This window comes from Olea europaea, chromosome 18 (assembly GCF_002742605.1).
Source record: "Olea europaea var. sylvestris chromosome 18, O_europaea_v1, whole genome shotgun sequence".
NCBI classification, from domain to species: domain Eukaryota; kingdom Viridiplantae; phylum Streptophyta; class Magnoliopsida; order Lamiales; family Oleaceae; genus Olea; species Olea europaea.
The window spans coordinates 8,995,780-9,017,229 of record NC_036254.1 but is presented as its reverse complement, the minus strand read 5'-3'; the positions used below and the strand labels follow the sequence as shown (position 1 = coordinate 9,017,229).

General features: G+C 34.5%; 1 protein-coding gene across 1 annotated transcript; it reads left to right on the top strand.

The window, feature by feature from the left end:
* The first annotated feature begins 5,225 nt into the window (after positions 1–5,225).
* Positions 5,226–21,283, top strand: LOC111367392 (transmembrane and coiled-coil domain-containing protein 4). Its single transcript, XM_022988237.1, has 17 exons — positions 5,226–5,262; positions 5,384–5,705; positions 5,881–5,962; positions 9,536–10,030; positions 11,171–11,336; positions 11,456–11,608; positions 11,828–11,925; positions 12,146–12,237; positions 12,745–12,815; positions 12,908–13,043; positions 18,686–18,745; positions 18,856–18,938; positions 20,060–20,136; positions 20,241–20,311; positions 20,484–20,541; positions 20,640–20,827; positions 20,931–21,283. Exons 2-16 carry the CDS (start codon positions 5,464–5,466, stop codon positions 20,760–20,762), a joined length of 2,007 nt encoding a protein of 668 aa, XP_022844005.1. The 5' UTR covers positions 5,226–5,262; positions 5,384–5,463; the 3' UTR covers positions 20,763–20,827; positions 20,931–21,283.
* Positions 21,284–21,450: the final 167 nt, after the last annotated feature.

The window sequence follows — 21,450 nt, the reverse complement described above, 5'->3', positions numbered from 1 at the left end:
TCAACACGTGAAAGTGTATCCTGTCATGTAAAATTGTTTCATAGTAAAGACATCTCCGACAATCATGTCATCGTCAAGGATTAATCATTGCATATTATTGCTAGTCTCTTGCTTCTTGTTATTCATTGTAAATGAAAACAAAGGTAGATAATTGAAAGCGAAAAAGAAAAATCAAACAAAAGCTAGAAATAATTTAAATCAATGTTAAATAAAATATTCCCAATAACAACGCTAAAAAACTAATGAATATTTTGTATCGCAAATGTATGATACAGTGAACAAGAAATAAAATGCACATAAAAGTCCAAATTATTGTTCCTCAGAGACAACTATTTAATAGTTGATAAAACTTCAATTCAATTGAAAACAATAAATTTTTGTTTTTATTTTTATACTAAAAGCTATAAATCTACTAAAATGGTAAACAGATGGACGGGTGAAAAAGTTAGAATTTTGGTAAACAGAATTTTGGTAAACAGATGGAGGGGTGAAAAAGTTAGAATTTTTATGATTCACAAGTTTACCATAACTATCCCCTTAATCCCAATCACCAAATTTCGATAAATATTAATTTTGTTTACTTGGTCAAATTCTTTTAAATTAATTGATTTATCTCTCTCCTATTCAAACCAATCCTCAATTAAATTTAACTCACTATATCTCTATGTCAATCAACTTAAGCATTAATCAAGAATATTCAATCACCGAAGAATTCAATTTAATGACTACAACAACCACAAAAGTGCATCTCTAACTTTAATCTAAATTGCAGGTTTTTACTATATGATCTAAACAAATAATTCACCTCTTGACATTATTACCGTTCATGAATCAATGAATTAGTTATCAAATATTTATAAGCATGAACAAAAAAAGTAAAAACAATTCATAAAATGACAATTTAAAATCTTGATATGATAATTAAAGTTAATATTCAAAAACTAGGTCACATTCATTCGTCTCTATTAATCGTTTAGTTAAACATCAAGAGAGAAAAAAAATTCAAGAAAAGATTAGAGTACATCATCGAGTTTGAAGGAAAAACAAGTAAATTTGATGATCTTGCACTAAGCATTTTTTTCTCCCAATCCAAGAATTTCAAAATCCTAGTTTCTTCATTTTTGTCTTGATTGTTCTCTCTAATTTTCTTATGGTGTAACCCCATTTTTATGATTTATCTGGGCCATTAAATGAGAATGATTTTAATAAATTTTAATGACTTATGGCTTAATTAGATGTTAATTTTGTTTGTTAGGTAAAACTTGAGACAAATAGGTGGAATTGGAAGAAATGAATGAAAACGGGCCAAAGTGAAATAAATTCGAAGTTCGAGGACCAAAGTATAACATCCAATTGTTGATTTGGAGCATAAAATAATGATTGAAGATCACATATAATCAATTAGATACAATTGGAGATCAAATGAGTGAAATATAGTTCAAAGTATTTTTCACAAATCAATTTCTAGCTGAAAAGTTATGCCCCAGTTCTTCAACCTCAGATTGAACCCATTTTTGGATGGAAAACGTTTGAACTGGAAAATTCCTATTTTTAGAAGAATTGTATCCCTATGAGTTATATTTCCAACATGCTTTGAATTACCTTAATCGAATATCGAAAGAGAAAGTTATGACTAAAATACAGAAAGTTGTTAAGGGATCAGTGTGCGCTGGGAAAATTGTTCTCTCGAACCCAAGAGCCATTTTCACTCAACGGTGCGTGCAGACTTCGCAGATGAATTAGCAATTTTCTTTTGCGATTCAAACCCTTTTCGAACCCAAATTAGATGCGATTTTAACCTATTTTCTAGCTATTATATATACAAAACAAGGGCTATTCATTGGGAGAACTCTCTCTCGTCTCTTCATACACAATAATATCATCAAATTCATTAAGAACAATAAGTCAATTGATTATTTTTGAGTGAAAAGATGAAGCCATAGTAAGGAATTGGAGCCAATTATATCAAGATTTTGAAGAATTTAACCTTGAAATCGAATAACATGATTTTTTACATTCTTTCATGATCCAGGTGATATTTTTCTATTATATTTCTTGTGATTTATGTATTAATATGCTAGATTATATTCGGCTTTTGTATGGGATGAAATGAACTCTATTATTTATTTATTTTATTTCAAGACTAGTAGTTTAATTTATTTCTTGAGTTTCTTAATTATTTTTGTATATCTATTGCATTATTTATGATGAGTGATTTACACTCATTATATTATGTTATTAATTTCATGATTTTGTTATCTTGGAGAATATTTTAGAGGTGCTAACATGTGGTTTTCACACCACTTTGAAGGATGGATGAAGTGGAGAAAACAAGTGCTAAAAGAGGCCAAATGAAAGAAATAGGCAAAAGTTGGTGAAATTGGATGAAAGGACCAAAATGTAAGAGATCCAAAGTTCGAGGACTAAAGTGCACATAATCAAAAGTTGTATTGGAACTTGCAATGAAGATACGAGAGTGGTAGGAGTCAATTGGATGAAGGAAGGTGTCAAAAGGGAGCAAATTTAATCAAGATATGATCATAAATTATTTCCCAACCGAAAAGTTTTGCACCGAATTTTTAGTCCCACATTCAGACTCATTTTCGACATAGCAAATGATCAAATTGGAGAATGATGCCTGAAGCAAAATTGTAGCCCTTTGAATTATCTTTCCAACGCATCTTGAGTCACTTCAATTGGATATTGAACAAGAAAGTTATGTTGAAAATATTAAAACACGCGTAGAATACCGTTTCGGGCGAACCGGGCGCCCAAGCGCTATACCCTTAGCGCCCAGGCGCCGCAATTCAGTAATTTCAACAGAAACTTAGCGCCCGGGCGTCCAAATCAAAGCGCCCAGGCGCTGCATGCCGAGAAAGGAAAAATGCAATTTTTCCAAATATTTTCACCCGGCCCAACTCCAACTTGTAATGCAAATTAAGGGGATTATAAATACATATTGAGAGACCTAAGAAAAAGGTTTTGACGGCTGAAGAAAGGAGGCAAGGATATACACTAATTGAGAGAAGAATCGTTGGATCTTGGAGAAGGAATCAAACTGCAACCTGAGTTTTTTCTTATCTTTCTCTTCTCCATGAGATTTAATTTATATTTTATCATGTTCTTCTCCTCAATCATGAACTAAGTTATTAAATTTAGGGTTCGATGTAACCTATTTGAGACATGATTCAATTTCTTTATAGTATTTCCATTTAATTTTCCAGAATTGATTTGTATTGTTCTTGCTTAATGCTTTCGGTTGTTTGATCACCAATTGAATGAATTGATGCTCTAAGTTTAACGCTCGAGAGAGAGAAATTTAGACATGATCTAAGAACAATATAACCTATATTTGTAGATTTCGAGAGAAAGTGCAATTCTTTGAGGGTAAAACAAGAACCAAGTGCGTGACAATCTTTATAAATTTAACTCGGAATAGAGATATTGAGATTGAATTATAGAGATAGGTTCTATTTGACGCTCGAGAGGGGGAAATAGAATTAATTTAGGATTCTTGCCTATGAATTCGGGAAATAATTAATGGAAGTATCTATAGGGGTTGAGAATCATGTTGATAATATGGTGAAATCATTCCCTAGACTTTATGAAATTCTAAATTAATCTTTAGAAATTGCCTCACTTTTCTTGCATTATTAAATTCATCGACATTAGTTTAGCATTTAAACATCAAATTAACATCCGATTGTCTAGATAAAGTAAACGCAGACATAATTATGTACTCAGTGGAAGTCGAATATCAATCCCTGTGGGTTCGACACTTTTCAATTCTTTAATATATTACAAAACTTGACACCGTGCGCTTGCGGTATAAAATCACGTTACATAAAATGCGTGGCAATTTAATTGCTTGATTACCAACTAGATAATTAGTTGTTTGTTGCAGTGTTGAGAGACCTATAATAGTTTTAGAACATTGCAAAATTAACATATGTACAATAAGATGTTATGAATAACATTTATTACTTGTGCATTTATAAAGATATCTAAATTTAATGTGTTCTAACCATTTAAATTCAAGTTAGGAATATGTTCGAGTCGTGATTAGGATAAAATTAATTTATCTTGAAAAGCAAGTTAAATACATTAACTTTATCAATTGTCAAGAACACATGAATAGAATTAGATTATAAATTAAGAATTTATAACAATATGTGGACTCTAAATCCAATAAATTCCTCCATAATTTGATATAAAAATACTTTTACCTCTTTCTTAGATAATTTAGTATAAAATCAAATTAAAATCTTTATTTTGTTTTACAAAATTCGAATTCCATACAAAACTAGTAAATTTGAATTAAATTAATTTCCAATGGGACATACTTTCAAATCACTTAATTTATTACTTATCAATGATCCCGTATGCTTGCAAAATTTTACTGAACAATGGCCTATAATAACATATACAAATTTCATAGAATGCATATTTCAACAATTAAAATCAATTAACTGAGCCCTATTTGAACCTCATTCTTTGAAAAAATATATATTTTTAAACGGTATTTTGATATCATTTTAATCACACATTCTTTAATAAAATAACATTACACACATGTTCAATTTTTTTTTTTTTACTTTTTAATTACACATTTCTCTTCAATACATTATTTAAAAATTTATTTTTATAAAAAGAATGGTGGTCAAACAATGTCTAAATTTATGAAACCAATTTAATAAATATTAAAATATGGCCTATACTTTTCCCTTTTTATTTTTATTTTTTTGGTTCACTCTCTGATATCAAGTAAGAAGGCTTGAATCTAAGGATACATTAACTCAAGAAGGCTTGAAACTAAGGATACATTAACTCCTTTCTCTGCTCTTCCAAGTGTAAATTATGAATTTGTTGACTGAATTGAGTTCATTATTGCCTCTCTTCAATGTTACTTTATTAACATATAACCTTTGATTTAGTTAAAAATTAATAATTTTGATAAAAAAAAAAAGTGAAGAAATGTGTAGTTAAAAAGTCAATAAAAATTGCTAATTTCGTAAATACGTGGTTATATTAATTTTTGACTTTGACTTGAATTCTTATAAACTTTTTTTGCTAAACTTAACAGGAATTTGGACAAAAATTGTCTATTGAGTAAACTGAAAACAAAATAAAAATGTAGGTGATCAACTTTCTCAATTTTAAAAGTTGAGGACTAATACGGCAATATTTCTTTCAGACTGCCAAAGGGGAGATTGTCAACCGAAAAATTGCATTTGACTGGATAACAGACATTTTTCTACGAAGGTACTGAGTCCGATCTGAATTAAAAGGGTCTTAAATTTTATAGAGAAAATCAAGAATCCATCGACGAGAAACCTAATTACTGTTGCTCAATTTCAATTTCAATTTCAATTTCGGTTTTCAGGTGTTAATAGCGGAAGGCCACAGGTCACTTGATAATAAATTCATTCAAAATAATTGGAATTGGGAGAAAAATAAGAAAGAATGTCGTCATCGTCGTCGATTTTGACGCCGACGCAGAAGTACGCGGCAGGAGCGTTGTTTGGGCTGGCGCTGCATCAGGCTCAGATCCACCTGACTCGCCCATTGGGTTTCCCCTCTGTTGACGACGATGGCGGCCGCTCTTCGGAGGAGCGTGTCAGCAATGGCAGCAGTTCTGACTCCGTTTCGGAGGATCCCCAGCTTTGGGTCCACGAATCTTCTTGTCTTCTTCGCCCAATTTTCAAGTAATCTTTTCCTCCCTCTATAATATGTGTGTACTTATATTTGCCCATGTGAACACGGGAGTGTGCTTGCGGGTGTGCCTGTGTGCATATGAAGTTGCAAAAAAAATTATGGGTGTTTGATTAGGGATAATAAATTGCTGTGGAAAACTTTTATTTGAGGCTGATAACTGAACAGGTTTCTAGAGATTGACAAGAAAGCGTGGTCGGGACTCGAGGAAACTTCTGGATGTTCACCACCAAAGCATCATGTTGGAGCAGTAAGTTCTTTACCTTCTGATTACTTTTATTTTGCTTATAATCATTAGATGTATGCCTGACAGATCAAACTTCCTAAATGCGCTTGCTTTTATACATTTAGTGCGTTTGGGAAAACTGGGTAGCCAGAATGATGAATGCAGCTTGATTGCCATTATATATGTCAACAGGCGAGTGGAAAAGAGGCATCCCACTATCGTCAAGACAATAACCTAACCAATAAAGCTCACAGCTATTGTAGCTATAGCACTAGATTGTGTTTTGGCGGATGAGCAAGAAATGGTATATTGTTTCTTTGTTTTCCATAAAATGAGCAAGACCCTAAGAATGCAGTAGCCGATCAACACATATTATGAATCAAAGGAGCAAAATGTAGAATTGTATTGCTAAAAAAGATGAATTACAAAGTGTTGTTGAACTTTTGAGAGGTTCAACTAATTCCAATTTTCTGAATACCCCAAATGAAACTACCTCCCTTATTAATAGATAGTTGCTTGCCTATACTACTTATTCTCCTGAACCCCCAAAATACCCCACAATAACTAAATATTAATCTGGAGTTCTATCAATACTCCGACCACGAAATTCACCTTGTCCTCAAGGTTAAAGTCTGCGGAATTACTGATTTTGGGATACCATTCCACCGAACAATTATTATTATTATTATTATTATTTTTGGGCTAGAACTCCAGTCACAATCATAGTGAAAAAAGGGATGGTTCAGCCTGTTGAAGTGCGTGGATCTACTTGCAACTCTCTGTAGTATATTATCTAATAGAACTCCCAAATTCAGTTGCACCTACCAACAGAATTCTCAATTTTCAGACCAGGTCAACCAACTTAAAATTGTGGACAGGCCCAAAATCCATCACCAAGTCCCACTACCCAAATTGCCTGTGGACCCATATTGTTTAGGAGCTGTCACCCAACAACAGAAGTTATGGATAGCTCCATCAGATGTCTAATAACATTTTGTTTCCCCAAAATCCATCACCAAGTCCCACTACCCAAATTGCCTGTGGACCCATATTGTTTTAGGAGCTGTCACTCAACAACAGAAGTTATAGATAGCTCTATCAGATGTCTAGTAACATTATGTTCCTCATCTGCTACCTGTCCCTCGCTGCTGTTAATTTCCATTCTGCTGGATTACTTGTAATTCCTTGTTTCTACAAGGATGCCCAATTAAAAATTCTTGTCACGCTGGAAGCACACATCCTTTTTATTTTGGACTGCAATTCGACATCCTTAATTTGCTTGAAGGAGCTTGTTAATTTCAGATTAGGGATTGGCTTGGCAAAGGAAGTTGTTGCTGGTAAGAAGTGATGGAAGCATGAGTAATGTGCTTGGGTTATATCCTGAATTTGTATTCTTAGCACAAACAGGACCTAATCCCACTTAGTCATGCTTCAATGATAAAGTTCGGTTCTCTACTGTTAGGCCTTATCCAAGTTATAGCTCAATCCAGTGGAACTTAATAAACTCTCCTCAACCCAAATTTCCTGCTTAGGTTCACTAAAGCTATCTCCTTCCAACGCAGAATCTCAAACCTCCTCCAATGTCAACTCTAGTATTGCAAATCGTCAGTCATTTTTCTTCACAGCCTCCATGCGATCCTACTTTAGCACTGCAGATTTACCACCGAGGGTACTCTAACAAGCATCCAAATATGGAATAGGATCACGGTTCATCATATTAGAATCTAAATATGGTTAGGTATATTATATAGCTAGGTTCGCGTGTAGAACTATTATAGACAACATGTGACAGCCAGGCCTAACACACAACCGACCCTGGGGCTTTAGTTACTTACGTTAGTCTCCCATGCTAACATTTTCTTGCTCGGGTCCTCAAATATATGAATAAGAGGAAAACATAATGAATTGTCCACATACATTAGACTCTAAACTATCCTTATGGCAGATTCAACAGCCATGGTGGTGATGCTCACATGTCTATACCCTCTGTGATACCATGTTGAAACACCCATCTATCTCTAAACTAATTGGTAATGAGTGTACATGCAATTGGGAGCCATTAATTGGCATGAAATGTCATAATTAATTGAAACAGAACAAGTAACAAATTCCCTGTTTGTACAACATTTGCACCTGGGAAGGTGAATTAGACAAGCTACAGTTATGGTGCAGTTGTTAACGAGAATAGGGTGCAACTTTGCACAATGTATATTTAAGGCGAGACAATGGCACAAACTAGGGAGAAATGTGAATAAACTGATTCAAGTATTTTAACTTTTAAATGAGACTTATTCTATGCTTTTAATGCCAAACTGTAATACTACGATAAAATTATACAATTGATGATCAACGATGAAAAAATGAGTAAATTTGCTGAGAATAGAATATGTTTTAATTTATGATGATACTAATTCATTGGTGTATCATCAAATCTCCAAAACATTATTACTGAAAAGAATACATTTGGTCCACTCGAAGTTTTTTGTGTATAAGATTAGCTTCTAACAGTGGTGAATGTGATAATATCTCTGATCTAGCCTATGTTTAAGCATATAAACAAATCAATTGAGCTATAGCCCTTGTTTGGGCTCCATTAAAAATAAATTTTGAGGAAAATGTATTTTAAAATAGTGATTTTTTGGAGACTGCGTTTTTAAAATAATGGAGCCCAAGCAAGGGCATATTATTGAAGGTACGATTATCCACAAAAAAAGTCAATTACTATGAAATAAATACACTTCGCGTGGCACAAGTAACTAAATAACTAGAACTAAATAGTCCGTATATTATACTAAAACAATCAAAATATAGTCAAGAAATACAACATGACTGGTAAGAATATCCTGAACAAAGTAAAAAAATATTATTATTCTTATGAAAATCCCCAATAATGTTGACCAAAGCAACTACAATGCAAGAATTAAATAGTCTGCATATTGGTGGGGCTTGAACTTCGATATCATGTCCTAGGGCATTAACCTTTACCACTTGAGGTACGTTGCATTGGCCACAATTTTAAAACTCTGACTTTTAATATTTTCAGTAATAGCACTAGAAGACGGCCATAAACTGGTTGAGCTATTGCCCTTGAGGAATCTTATTGGGAGTTGTTGCTTAGAATGGGAAATTTTGGCCATCATTGCCTAAGATGTTTATTTTATTGTGACTTGCTTCTTCATTTTGATACTTTTTCTTTATGCATACTGGAATTTGGGAAGATAATTAAAAAAAGAAAAAAAGAAAAAAAGGTGTTTTGGCTTACCAAACGTAATGATACCAACTACAAGGATAACAATTTCTGTATAAATCGTATCAGTTCACAATCTGCATGAAGTTTGATACCATTTTAATATGCTTGGGCTTTACCCACCAGCATTTGTATATCAAGATGTTCACTGTCAGATCATTTTGAGTTACTATAACAAATTTGTGTTACGCTATGTCGTGCCTTCCTATGCTCAATTGTGAAATATACGGTGGTTGATTGCAATTACAGAAGTGCTCATAAATCCTGATAATTATATTAGCGATATTCTATAAGGTCCTATGGATCTGTTGCAGCTAATGCATATGAAATCACCTTTTTCTTTTATTCAGTTCCTAAGGATTCTTGCAGAAGAAAGTGGTGGCATGTCTTCAGAAGCTGTAGATAAGGAACATGCTTTGGCGAATGGCGTGGATGCCATGGCTTCAAGCATGGAAAGAACTTCTGTCGATGATGAGTCCAAGAAGGAGAAGCATCGCGAGTATAAGAATGCTTGTCAGGAGAAGTTTTCGAGTGCTGAAACAGTGTCCAAAACTAAACACGAAGAGGAAAAAGTGCCTGACAATAGTCAGCAGGAGATAAGTCACAAGCCATCTATCACTGAACAAGCACATGTACAAGCCAACTTTGAATTTGATGAAAAACAATTGGAAGAGGTAAGTTATCCAAGGAAAGTGGCAGTTCTATATGAGCTTCTTTCAGCTTGTCTGGCAGACATACCTGGAGATGACAAGAAATGCACCAGGGAAAGAAAGGGATATGATGCAAGACACCGTGTGGCATTACGGTTGCTAGCTGCATGGTTTAATGTGAAGTGGATTAAACTGGTATACTTGCACGTTATTGATATATTCAATTGTCCAGCTATATATTGTGCAAACCATATAAAATTTCTAACATTCTGTGGTATAATATTTTGTTTTATAATGCTTTAAGTTGCTTGTTATGGATAAGAATGCCAAGTAGTTTTGCACTTTGTATGAGGTATGATGGACCTAGCCGAGGAATGTCATATTATGCTAAATTACGTACTAGGATTGCATCAGTAACAGGGTACAAAAAGGATTCTGTGCGTCAACATGAAGCAGCAGACATTCTCATCTTCTGAACTGAATTGTTGGGGAAGTGTGAAGGATTTTATGTTCACGCCTTTGTATCAAGCAAAGTGAAGTACATTCAAGTTTGTTTGGTCAAAAAGTTTCTCGCCTTGTGCCGTGGCTAATTAGAAGGTCAAAATTATACGTACATTCAAGTTTGTTTGGTCAAAAAGTTTCTCGCATTAAATATGACGTTTCTGTTTCCATTAATGGTGAGAAATCTTTTTTACCTGTTTTAAAAATCTGCTTCTGGTATTCTGGGAAGTATAACCAAAGTTGGAGTCGATGGAAAGTGTTTCCAGACAAAGAAAGCAAATATGACTTGCCATAGCTTTCATGTTTTCTTCGATTTTGATTTAGGGTTAATGACCGAGACATTTTTATTAAAAAGCTTAAAGCAAAAATAATGACTTTTCTGTTGTCATTAATAGTGTGAAGTCTCTTTTGCCTTTAGTAAAAATCTGCTATAATATTGCCATAATCAAAGTTGGGGTTGATGCTGCATGCTTTGTTGAAATAAAGAAAGCAAATGTGACTTGGAACGTAGTTCTTGATTTGATTTAGGGTTAAATAACTGAGTCATTTTTGTCCTATGTTCTTCTTTTCAAAGATGTTATCGTTTGTTTTCAGCCATCTGATGTTTTTCTTTATGATCAATCTTTAAGAGAAATAATTATGAAGTACTATATCTGATACATGTCTATGCGTATTAACCTCACATGATATGTCAATCTTTCCTGAGAAGAGCATTTGATTGCCGTTGGAAAAATGATCCTAACTTAGAATTTTTGTAAGCTTTTATAGTGATAAGATTTTGGATCAGTTTTCGAATCTTGTCATTTGTTTCCTCAAGAAATTATGTCTTTGCAGGAAGCCATGGAAACCATGGTTGCTTGTTCAGCAATGGCTCTACTAAAAGAGGAAGAATCAAAAGAAGAAACCCAATCTCCAAAAACCTCATGGGCTAAGTGGAAACGTGGAGGTATCATAGGTGCTGCTGCATTAACTGGAGGAACCTTAATGGCAATTACTGGCGGTATGATACATTTTTTACTTTCCTGGATTGTTTGTGCATATTCCGAGAATGAGCTCAGTTAGCAAATAAATTGTTATGGAATATACATATTTACTCTCTCACGTGTCTCTCTACATCAGGTTTAGCTGCTCCAGCAATTGCTGCAGGGTTTGGTGCTTTAGCACCCACATTAGGAACTATAATCCCAGTGATTGGAGCAAGTGGGTTTGCTGCTGTTGCCACTGCTGCAGGAAGTGTTGCTGGTTCTGTTGCAGTTGCAGCATCTTTTGGTGGTGAGTACTTAGATGGATTGGTAGGATAGCAAGATTTCTCGTCTGAATTCTTTTCTTGCTGAGTATCTTAATATAAAAAGTTGGTGATTGAGCTATTGCTGCTGCTATGCTCTTCATGCCATGAAATAACAATTTTAATGATGTCAATTCATCTGAAAAATCACCAGATAGCTTGTTTAATCCAATCTGATATTTTTTTCTGATATTTTAATCCACCAGCTGCTGGAGCTGGACTTACAGGCAGTAAAATGGCTAGGAGAATTGGAGACGTTGATGAATTTGAGTTCAAAACGATAGGAGAAAATCATAACCAAGGAGTAAGTTTCATAGCTTTGCCTAAATAGAAAAAAGAAAAGATGTTTGGATACATTTCATACCTTTTGATCCCTGGTAGCTTGTTTAATGGGATTTAGTGGATATTAGTCCATGTTGAAAGCTTCTGCAGTATTTTATTTTCAACTTCTTATAAAGTGGAAACACGTGTTTGTTGGCACACTCAATTTTTTTGTCTTTCCTCATATAAGCTTATTTTGTCAGCTGCTAGCAGTTGAGATCTTGGTCTCTGGATTTGTTTTTGAGAAGGAAGATTTTGTAAGACCCTGGGAAGTACAACATGATAACTTGGAGAGGTAGACTGTCTTTCCTTGCATGTTTTAGTGCTACAACTAAAGATATTAACATTATTATATCCTCTCTTGTTGAGGTCTGGCCTGTGTTAAGGTCTAGTAGTTGTGGGATTCAATGGTTGGTCCCCATCAATTGGTATCAGAGCAGGTCCACGTCACAGGTTCCGAATCCCAGAAAGGGCAACCCAAGCGAAGTGTCGAATACCAATAGCCAAAGAAGGGCCGCCATGAACGTCGGATTTGGGACCGTGGGGTATTGTTAGGGTCTAATAGTTGTGGGATTCAATCACTCTCAACCCTGGGCTTTTGGGAGAGATGGTTGGGTTCCTATCAGCCTGTCTGGTAATTGGGCAAAGCAAGTGATGTTAACACGATCATATTTTTCTTTTTAATTTTTAAAAATATGTTCAGTGAAACTCCTTGGTTATGATGTTGCATGTCTCCTTACCAAATCTATATGGTAGAGACTTGTATTCTTCTGAACATGTATTATGATGCTATTATTTCTAGGTATGCACTGCAGTGGGAGTCTAAGAATCTAATTTCTGTAAGCACGGCAATTCAAGACTGGCTTACTTCAAGTAAAATATCTCGTCCTTGCAGCTGAATATAATGCTTTACTTGCTACTGCACTGGAATGTGCAATATGACATAACATGATTACTTGCTGCAGGACTTGCCATGGAAATCATGAAGCGAGGTGCCATGATGACTGTACTAAGCTCGCTTTTAACAGCGTTAGCTTGGCCAGCAACATTACTTACTCTTACTGATTTTATCGATAGCAAATGGGCAATTGCTGTGGACAGGTTTTCCTAATCACTTGATTGTCAATAAGATAACAATGTCAAGAAGGAAAATAAGCTGTTTAAAAATTAATTTCCATTGAAACTGAATGTTGTGGTAGAAGGACAGATATTTACTTAGATCTGCTGGGTCTTAAAAAAATAAAAAAATAAAAAAATAAAAATAAATAAATAAATAAAGAAGAAGAAGAAGAAAAAAACTATTGCTATTTGGGAAATGATTGGATACTATTATAGTTGAAATCAGAACAGTTCTGTATTTCTTGAAATTAAGAAAAAAGGAAAAAAATAAAATGAAATCAATCTGCTAAGTTGGGAAATAAATCAACCTGCCAATTATCCTACAATCACACTCTAATTAATTACAGTTTTCTATCCCTGGTAACCTTTCTATTCTTGGTTTTCTATACCTCTGTAAGTTGAACAATAGATGTTGATCATGTTCAACTTACAGCTGAGGTCGTCAATGATTTGTCAAGACAATTCTTTGGCGAAGATATTCATAGTTTGTTCTATGGACTCATGTCATACAAATAATTTCATCGTCTACCTTCTCTTTGATGAAATGTATGTATACTTCTTCATGCATGGTTAATAATGTTGTATTTGGTTGAGAGAAATGTTGATAGCTACTTTGTTATCATAATAAAGTTCGATTGGAAATTCCACTTCGGCTTTCGGTTCTTTCAAGAGTTTCTTTATTCATAGTCCTTCACATATCCCTTGTACAACGGCTCTAAATTCAGTTTCGGTATTACTTCTTGCTACTACATTTTGTTTCTTGCTTTTCCAAGTTACCAAATTTTCCATGCAAAGGTGTAGTAGCCAGTAGCGGGCCTTTTATCTTCGGTGGATCCAGCCCAATCTGCATCCGTGAATATTTCTACTCCATTCTTTTTATTTTTTTGTAAAGTAATCATTTCCCAGATTTGCCTTTTAGATATCTGAGAATTTTGTATCGTTCCTCTAGGTGAGCCTCTTTGTGAGAGTGCATATGCTGACTTACCATGTTGATTGAGAAAGCGATGTCAGGTCAAAGTGTGTGAGGGATAATTTAACTTACTAACCAATCTTTGATATTTGCTTATTTCCACTGAATCTTTTGTCTTTTGTTATTTTTCCTCCCTCGGTGTGTATCATGCCAATTTCAGTCAAAAGATCAAGAATGTATATTAGTTGAGAGATACTAATACCTTTTTTGATCTTGCAACCTTCATCCCCAAGAAGTACTGCATTTATCCCAGGTTTTTTGCTTCAAATTTGATGGCTAAGCATTGATTTAATCTTTCCATCTCAGCTATGTTGTTCCAAGTTAGAATTATATCAACATATACAATTATGATTATATTTGTCCCATTTCTAGATTGTTGGAAGAACATAGTATGATCTAACTGTCTTTGCTAGTATCCTTGAGTTTTTAATACTTTTACTAATCTATTGAATCACGTTCTTCATGACTATTTGATACCATATAAAGACTTTTTGAGTTTACACATCCTGAAGATGTTTTCTAATTTTCCATTCAGGAATGTGTTCTTAACGTCCGACTGTTGAAGGGGCAGGTTTAAATTCACTGCTAAGGACTAGAGAACTCGAATTGTATTTAGTTTTGCCGCCGATGTGAATGTTTTCGTATGGTCAATGACTTAATGCTACATGTTTGTGTATATCATTTGGCAACTAAACGAGCTTCATAGCGTTCTATTGTTCCATCGGTCTTGTACTTCAGATTAAAGACCCATTTGCAGCCTACACGTCTTTTCTTTCAGTAGGTTTATCTCTTGTGAAGTTCAATTTTTCTTTAAAGCTCTCATTTCCTCCATTATTGTCTTTCTTCATTTACATGATTCAAAGGCCTCCTAAATATTTCTTGAAATTTCTGTTTTATCAAGGTTAGCTATAGAAGTACGAAATTCTCTAAATGGAGCATTATAAGATTAAAATTTTGAAATAGGATGGAGGGTACATGATCGAAATTGTTTTTCGAGAGCAATGGGTAGATCATCATCTAGAGATCTAGATTTATCGGAAGGGTTCCTATCAGGTCCTATCATCAGTTCCAACTCTTTTGGTGCCTCAAGTGTGAGAGTTTCCTTATTCTTTGAGTTTGACTTCCTAGAGTAAACTAGTATCTCCTTGCTTTGTTTTTCAACATCTTCCCTTGAATTTAAAGTTTCCTTCGTATATGACACATTAGAAGGTATGGTTACGGATTAAGTATTTGCTAGGTCAGACGAAGAAAAATCAAAGTCTAAGAACTTCTGATCCAATAATCGATCTTCATTCAGATTGTACACCCTAAAGAGAAGGTTTTTGGAAGGTGTTTTTCGAAGAAGGTTACATTTAGGCTAACAAAGACCTTTTATGTGGATGGGTATAGTATTTGTAGTCTTTTTAAGTAGGTGAGTACCTACTGAACACACATTTGATTGCACGTCGTTTAAGTTTGTTTCGATGGTAGAAATAAACGTGTACAAATGTAGTACTTCCAAACACTTTTAGGCCCCGTTTGATAGCCTTGGAATTCCAAGGAAAATGGAATTTAAATTCCATCTTTCCAATTTTGTGGTGTTTGATTTGCAAAATTTGGAATGGAATTGATTTTCTATCTTTTATGACCACATCAGCCAATTCCACCAAATGGTACGTTTTCACGTCATTTTTTTTTTTAAAATTTTGCAATTTAAACAAATTCTAAGAATTATTGTAATAAATTCTCTCTCTTAAGTGACAATTATCATGTAAAACAAAGCCAAATGAACACGAAAAGATAGATTAAATTTTTTTTCTTTGGCAATAAAAACAAATTCTATCCCTAATACCAGTAAATTTTATCCATTTAATTGATAATTTTCATGTAAAACAATGTCAAACGAACACCAAAAAAATTTTTATTTCAACATTTTTCACGTGGAAAATTATACTAATAAAATACGATAAATTGACAATTCTCAGGAAAATAATTTCCAAGCAATTCAATTCCCTTGAATTTGTTTTCTTTCCATCAAAATTCCATCTTTGCAATCAAACGGACCCTTAGGGGTAGATTTGAATTGAAACATCAAGAAGGAATGTATTTTTGGAATCTTTGTATAGGTAGTCAAAGGAGAGAGTACCACCAGGCATATGGTTGATGAGATAGAATGGCATCTCCCCAGAATATTTTTAGCATGTTTGTAGTAAACATTAAGGCACGAGCAACTTCGAGCAGGTGGGTTTTTTCGTTCAATAATCCCATTTTGTTGAGTGTTGATACATGAACTTTGGTGGACTATTTCATATTTTTCAGGTAGTCTTGCAAAATGGTATTGAAGTATTCTGTTCCATTGTCAGTGCGTAGGATTTGAAATTATGATTGAAATTAGGTTTGAATCAGAGTGAAAATTTAAAATACTGAGATAGACCTAAGATACTTAAGTTTGGTCATTGATGAATGTGACAAAGCATTTTGCTTGGGTACGACTAAGATTGCAGGGAGGTCCTGTAAATCATTGTGAATCATGATGAATGGTTTATAGAGCTTTATGTTTGAATTAGGAAAAGATGTACGTTGATGCTTTGCAAATTTACGACTTCATGATTGAAACTCAATCGATGTTTGATTCTAGAAAATGGAATTATACATTTAAAGTATGAAAAACCAGGATAAATGATTCTATAGTGCCATAACAAAATTTCTCTATCCCTAGAGACAAATGCAGAATTACTTATAAGTTGACCTTGTTAACTTACATTAGCTTCCTTGCAGTAGTACAGTCCTCACACTTTAGTACTGCTAATCGTCCTCCCCGATGAAAAGTCCTAAAAGACACAAGAAAATGGAGAGAAATTAACTAAACAATTGGAATTTTTGGTTTGTTGACTAATAGAATATAAGTTACACAACAATTTTGGGACGTAGATGACAAATTCTAGTGTTATGGACCCAGAAATCCAAATACTCCATTTTCCTACAATAGATGAGAGTGAGCCATCTACAATTTTCATCTTAATATTTTCAGCATAAGTTGAGTATGAAAAGAATAGGTGGTACGAATACGTCATGTGATCGGATGCATCGGAGTCAATAATTCAGGAGGTGTTACATCGTGAGGTGCTTAAGGCTTTCAGAAAGTTACCTTTGTGGGCTAACCAGGTGTTTGAAAGCTCAGAAACATTTGATAGAGTTGCTCTATTTGTTAGGAGTTGAATGCACTACTTGAAGTTGGATTTTTTGTCTCAGCTTAATACCTCAACTCCTAGTATTTTACCTTGGTTTCCATTTGGGGGTTTCCCGTGAATTTCCCAACATGTATTTTCTGCGTCCTAGCCTACGACAATGCTCACACCAAGGTCACCTGCGTTTTTATTTTTGGGTTGACCTGTTTGTAGTCCCTTTTGATGATAGGCCCTATACTCCATTTCCATTTGGAAGGTCCAATATTTTCTCTAATTTCTAGTCCATTTACTTTTAAAAAATCTATTTCGGGCCCAAAACTCATTGACTTTTAAAACTTTTAAAATTTGGAGGGCCATTACCTTTTACAATCAAGGCCAACATCTCTCTCGATGGTCCATAACTCTCCTTCAACATTACTTGCCATCGAGCCTCTTCCTGTCGCACCTCCACGAAATCGTCCCAAGTTAACGATAGTGGTCACCGACCTAAAATTCTACCTCTCTGACATCATCTATTCACGATTTAGCCCTGCAAGAAACTTATATACCCTTTTCATTCTCCTGCTTCTTTTTGTATAGTGCTATACTTCTTTTTGTAATAATCTATAACATATCTCGATCCCTTCTTTTTATGCCATAGTCGAGTTTTGATTTCAAAGATATGCGATGAAACTTCAGAATTAGAGTAGGTCTCCTTCAAGGCATCCTAGTCGCCTTTTGCAGTCGGAAGGAAAAGATAAGTCTTCCCTACGGACGGCTTCATGGAATTCACAAGCCGTCACCATGAAAATTTCGGACGTCTACTTTTGCCAAAGGTTAGCATCGATTGCCTTCTTCGACTCGCCGGTACGGTAGCCAGCTTCCCCTTATGGTTGATCACTAATTTTATAGATTGGACCCATTCTCCAAAGTTTCTTTCATTCAAATCCTCCACCATGAATTGGAAGGAGGAATTTTTGAGTCCATTTGAGCCGATTGAAGAGTTGGACTTTGCTTCGAAATGAGAAGTTAGAGGTCATTGATTGGAAGCGGGGGGTTCCGCCACTGGTTTTCTAGGTTAGAAATTACCTAGGCTCTGATACCATGTAATTGAAATCAGAATGATTGTTCTGTATTTCTTGATAATTACATCCTATTTATATTACACAAGATGAAGAAAAAAGGGGGAAAAATCAATCTGCCAAGTTAGGAAATAAATCAACCTACCGATTATCCTAAAATCACGATCTCTAATTTTCCATTCCCTGTAACCTTTCCATTCTCAGTTTTCTAGAACTATCAATTATCTTTTTTGATAAATTTTCCTTTAGGGGTGCAGGTAGGCAAAGCATTTTTTGAAAATGAACAAATTTTTCTTTCTTTTTGTTTTTTTTGGTGTGTGTGTGTGGGGCAACTGTATGATATGTAGCAAGGATGATGGCTTCTCTTTTGTATATTGTGATGTTGTCCATGTTTAGAGTGATCTTATTTGATTCCATTTTGTGTAGATCTGATAAGGCTGGAAAGCTGCTTGCCGAAGTATTGTTAAAGGGGTTGCAAGGGCATAGGTATATGCCAGTAGAAAAGAAGAAATTTTGATTATTCTTATTGAATTACATTTGAGTTAGATTTTACTGTTCCTCCAATTTTTATTTATGGTTGTTCATGAACTTTCCAGGCCTGTGACACTTGTAGGTTTCTCACTTGGTGCAAGAGTTATTTTTAGTTGTCTCCAGATTTTGGCTGAAAGTGAAAATGGTGGTAAGTAACACCTTCAAGCTGACCCCACTAATCTATGGCACAATTTATTGCTCCATCCTAAAATTTAAGATTGGAAAAAGCTAAGGCTACTAAGACTTGGAGAGCAAAAAGAACGGTGAAACATGTTCATCTCCTCTTTATATTTTAAACATGTCCCCTAATGCAGGGGCACAATTCTTTTTATGATGTGGCAGATGCATGCTCATTTATAATATGCCAAATTAAACAAGATTTTCTGTGGATTGGATAGCTAGAACCTGGCAACATGGACACACTTAAGAATCAGTAGGCAAGTTCTGTACCAGTAGTCTGTAGAGTTCCTCACACGCGCTACCATAAACATAGAATGGACGATGGCCCGATGTTTGTGACAGAATGAAATGCTAGAAATGATTGATATATTTCTGCCTTTTAATTACAATTTAGTATTTGACATGGGATTTTACCTTATTATATTATTTCTAGCTTTGTACTCGCTTAAAAATCTCGTAGTTCTGTCTCTCAATGTTGAAACTTCCAACCTTAGAATAAGCTAAACATTTGGGTTTTACTAGTCTTTGCTTCTTTCCTCCAAATGCTCTCTTGATCTTAGAAAAATACCAGATTAGCATTTTCTTGGAGCCTCATCTATTTCCCAGTCCTTGGCCATCAAATTAACAATAAACTACTGCCAGGTTTAAGAATTCAAACAAATGATTCTGGAAATTTTTATGGTGTATGAACTCTAACCACATTGCAAATTTTACTTTTCATATGTAAACCTGGGTTCTGTTATTCTGATGACTTCTGATTCACAATACCCCTTCCACCCCCACCTCCAGTTTAATGTGTCAGTAAATAAAATCACGACCTTTTTGACAACTTAGATTTTAGATAAGATGGTGATTTAGTATGGAATAAGATTTTAGAGAGGGGTGTCACAGAATTAAGATTCATGGCTTCCCACAGATAAGTAAATCAATAATTTCATGTGCTAAGCCTTTGAGAAAAATGAATGTTGCCTGGATGTCGTCATCCTCCTAACAACTTAAAACTTTTTGGGTGGGAACACCGCCGCTGAAGGAAAATCTCTTTTAAGTTCTATATACTATCATCTGATTCACACTGCCAATTTTTGTCAGCTGGACTTGTGGAAAGAGTTGTTCTACTTGGAGCACCCATTGCAATTAAAGATATGAATTGGGAAGCTACTCGAAAGGCATTGTTTCTTTACCTTCTGCACTAATAATCACAAATATTGATATAGTATCAAGAATAATCTGTTACTGTTAATGCATATGTTTAGCATTCTTCATTGTGCAGGTGGTGGCCGGGAGATTTGTGAATGCATATTCTACTAATGATTGGATACTTGGAATTGCATTTCGTGCCAAGTATGCAACTCTTAAATTTATTATTAAAATTTTTAGGATTGTGAAATAGTTGGGTAAATCACATCTTGCCTTTCGAATTGAAATACATTCCTTAAATGTTGTTAGAAGTATCACGTACAAAGGAACAAGTGAATGATTTTCCAAATTTGATGTTTCCATTTTCCTATGATAGTCTTCTTACACAAGGATTGGCGGGAATTCAACCAGTGGAAGTGCCTGGAATTGAAAATGTAAATATTATTAATAATGCTGGTTAACACAACACAGCATAGCCTATGTTAGGGATTTCGTTTTTGTCTTATTTGTGGCTCTCCATCGGCTTTGACAGGTTGACGTAACTAGCATAATTGAGGGTCACTCCTCGTATCTTTGGAGTACCCAAGAGATCCTAGAACAGCTCGAACTGGATACTTATTATCCTATTTTCAGTCACCCTGTTGTCAAAACATAGATTGTACTGACCTTCTGGCATGGAGTGGACTTGCATCAGAGGTTGCATCTTGGTCAGAAATGGAGGTCTGGATCTAATTATAAGTGTTACTGTTGAACCAAGGATATTTCATTAGTTATGGCTTAGTGCTTGTATCTAGATTTCAGTTTACCCTTGTTCTTTGGACAGGTATGAATCATAAGAATTGCACAAATGAAACAACAGCTAAATAGGTGGTAAAATAGAAGATCTTTACTATTTCATATTACTGAGGAGATCAATTGTGGCTGGAGAAGTACCAAATAGATGCAGGAGTTCCCATACTAGAAATTTAATAGATCCACCTTTTTCTTCTCAAATTTTTTCCCATCACATTTCCGTATGTTTGTATGTAAATTCCCGTACGTACTCTGTTTCCAGATATTATAAGTTATATGCATATAGTATATGTAATGTTACAAGCATTCTGCGTTCAATGTTCTAGTATAAGTAAATGTTTCTTGGCTCGGGCTTTTACCTTGGGCCTTACCGAGCTGTCTCGATTTTTTTGTTTCAGTTGTGAAATTCGAGATTTTTTATTATTATTTTTCTTTTGTGGAAATTACATATTCTAATGGATTAAAAATTCTCATTTCATAAATCAGATGCAATGTTTAGTATTTCATAAATCAGAATTTTTTTAATTAATTAATATATTTAAAAATTAATT

Excerpts from the sequence above, each read along its gene's own strand:
- LOC111367392 (XM_022988237.1), top strand. The coding sequence starts at position 5,464 with ATGTCGTCATCGTCGTCGATTTTGACGCCGACGCAGAAGTACGCGGCA. Across the intron at positions 5,963-9,535 it reads CAAAGCATCATGTTGGAGCA|TTCCTAAGGATTCTTGCAGA; the intron begins GTAAGTTCTTTA and ends TCTTTTATTCAG. Across the intron at positions 20,312-20,483 it reads GGAATTGCATTTCGTGCCAA|TCTTCTTACACAAGGATTGG; the intron begins GTATGCAACTCT and ends TTCCTATGATAG.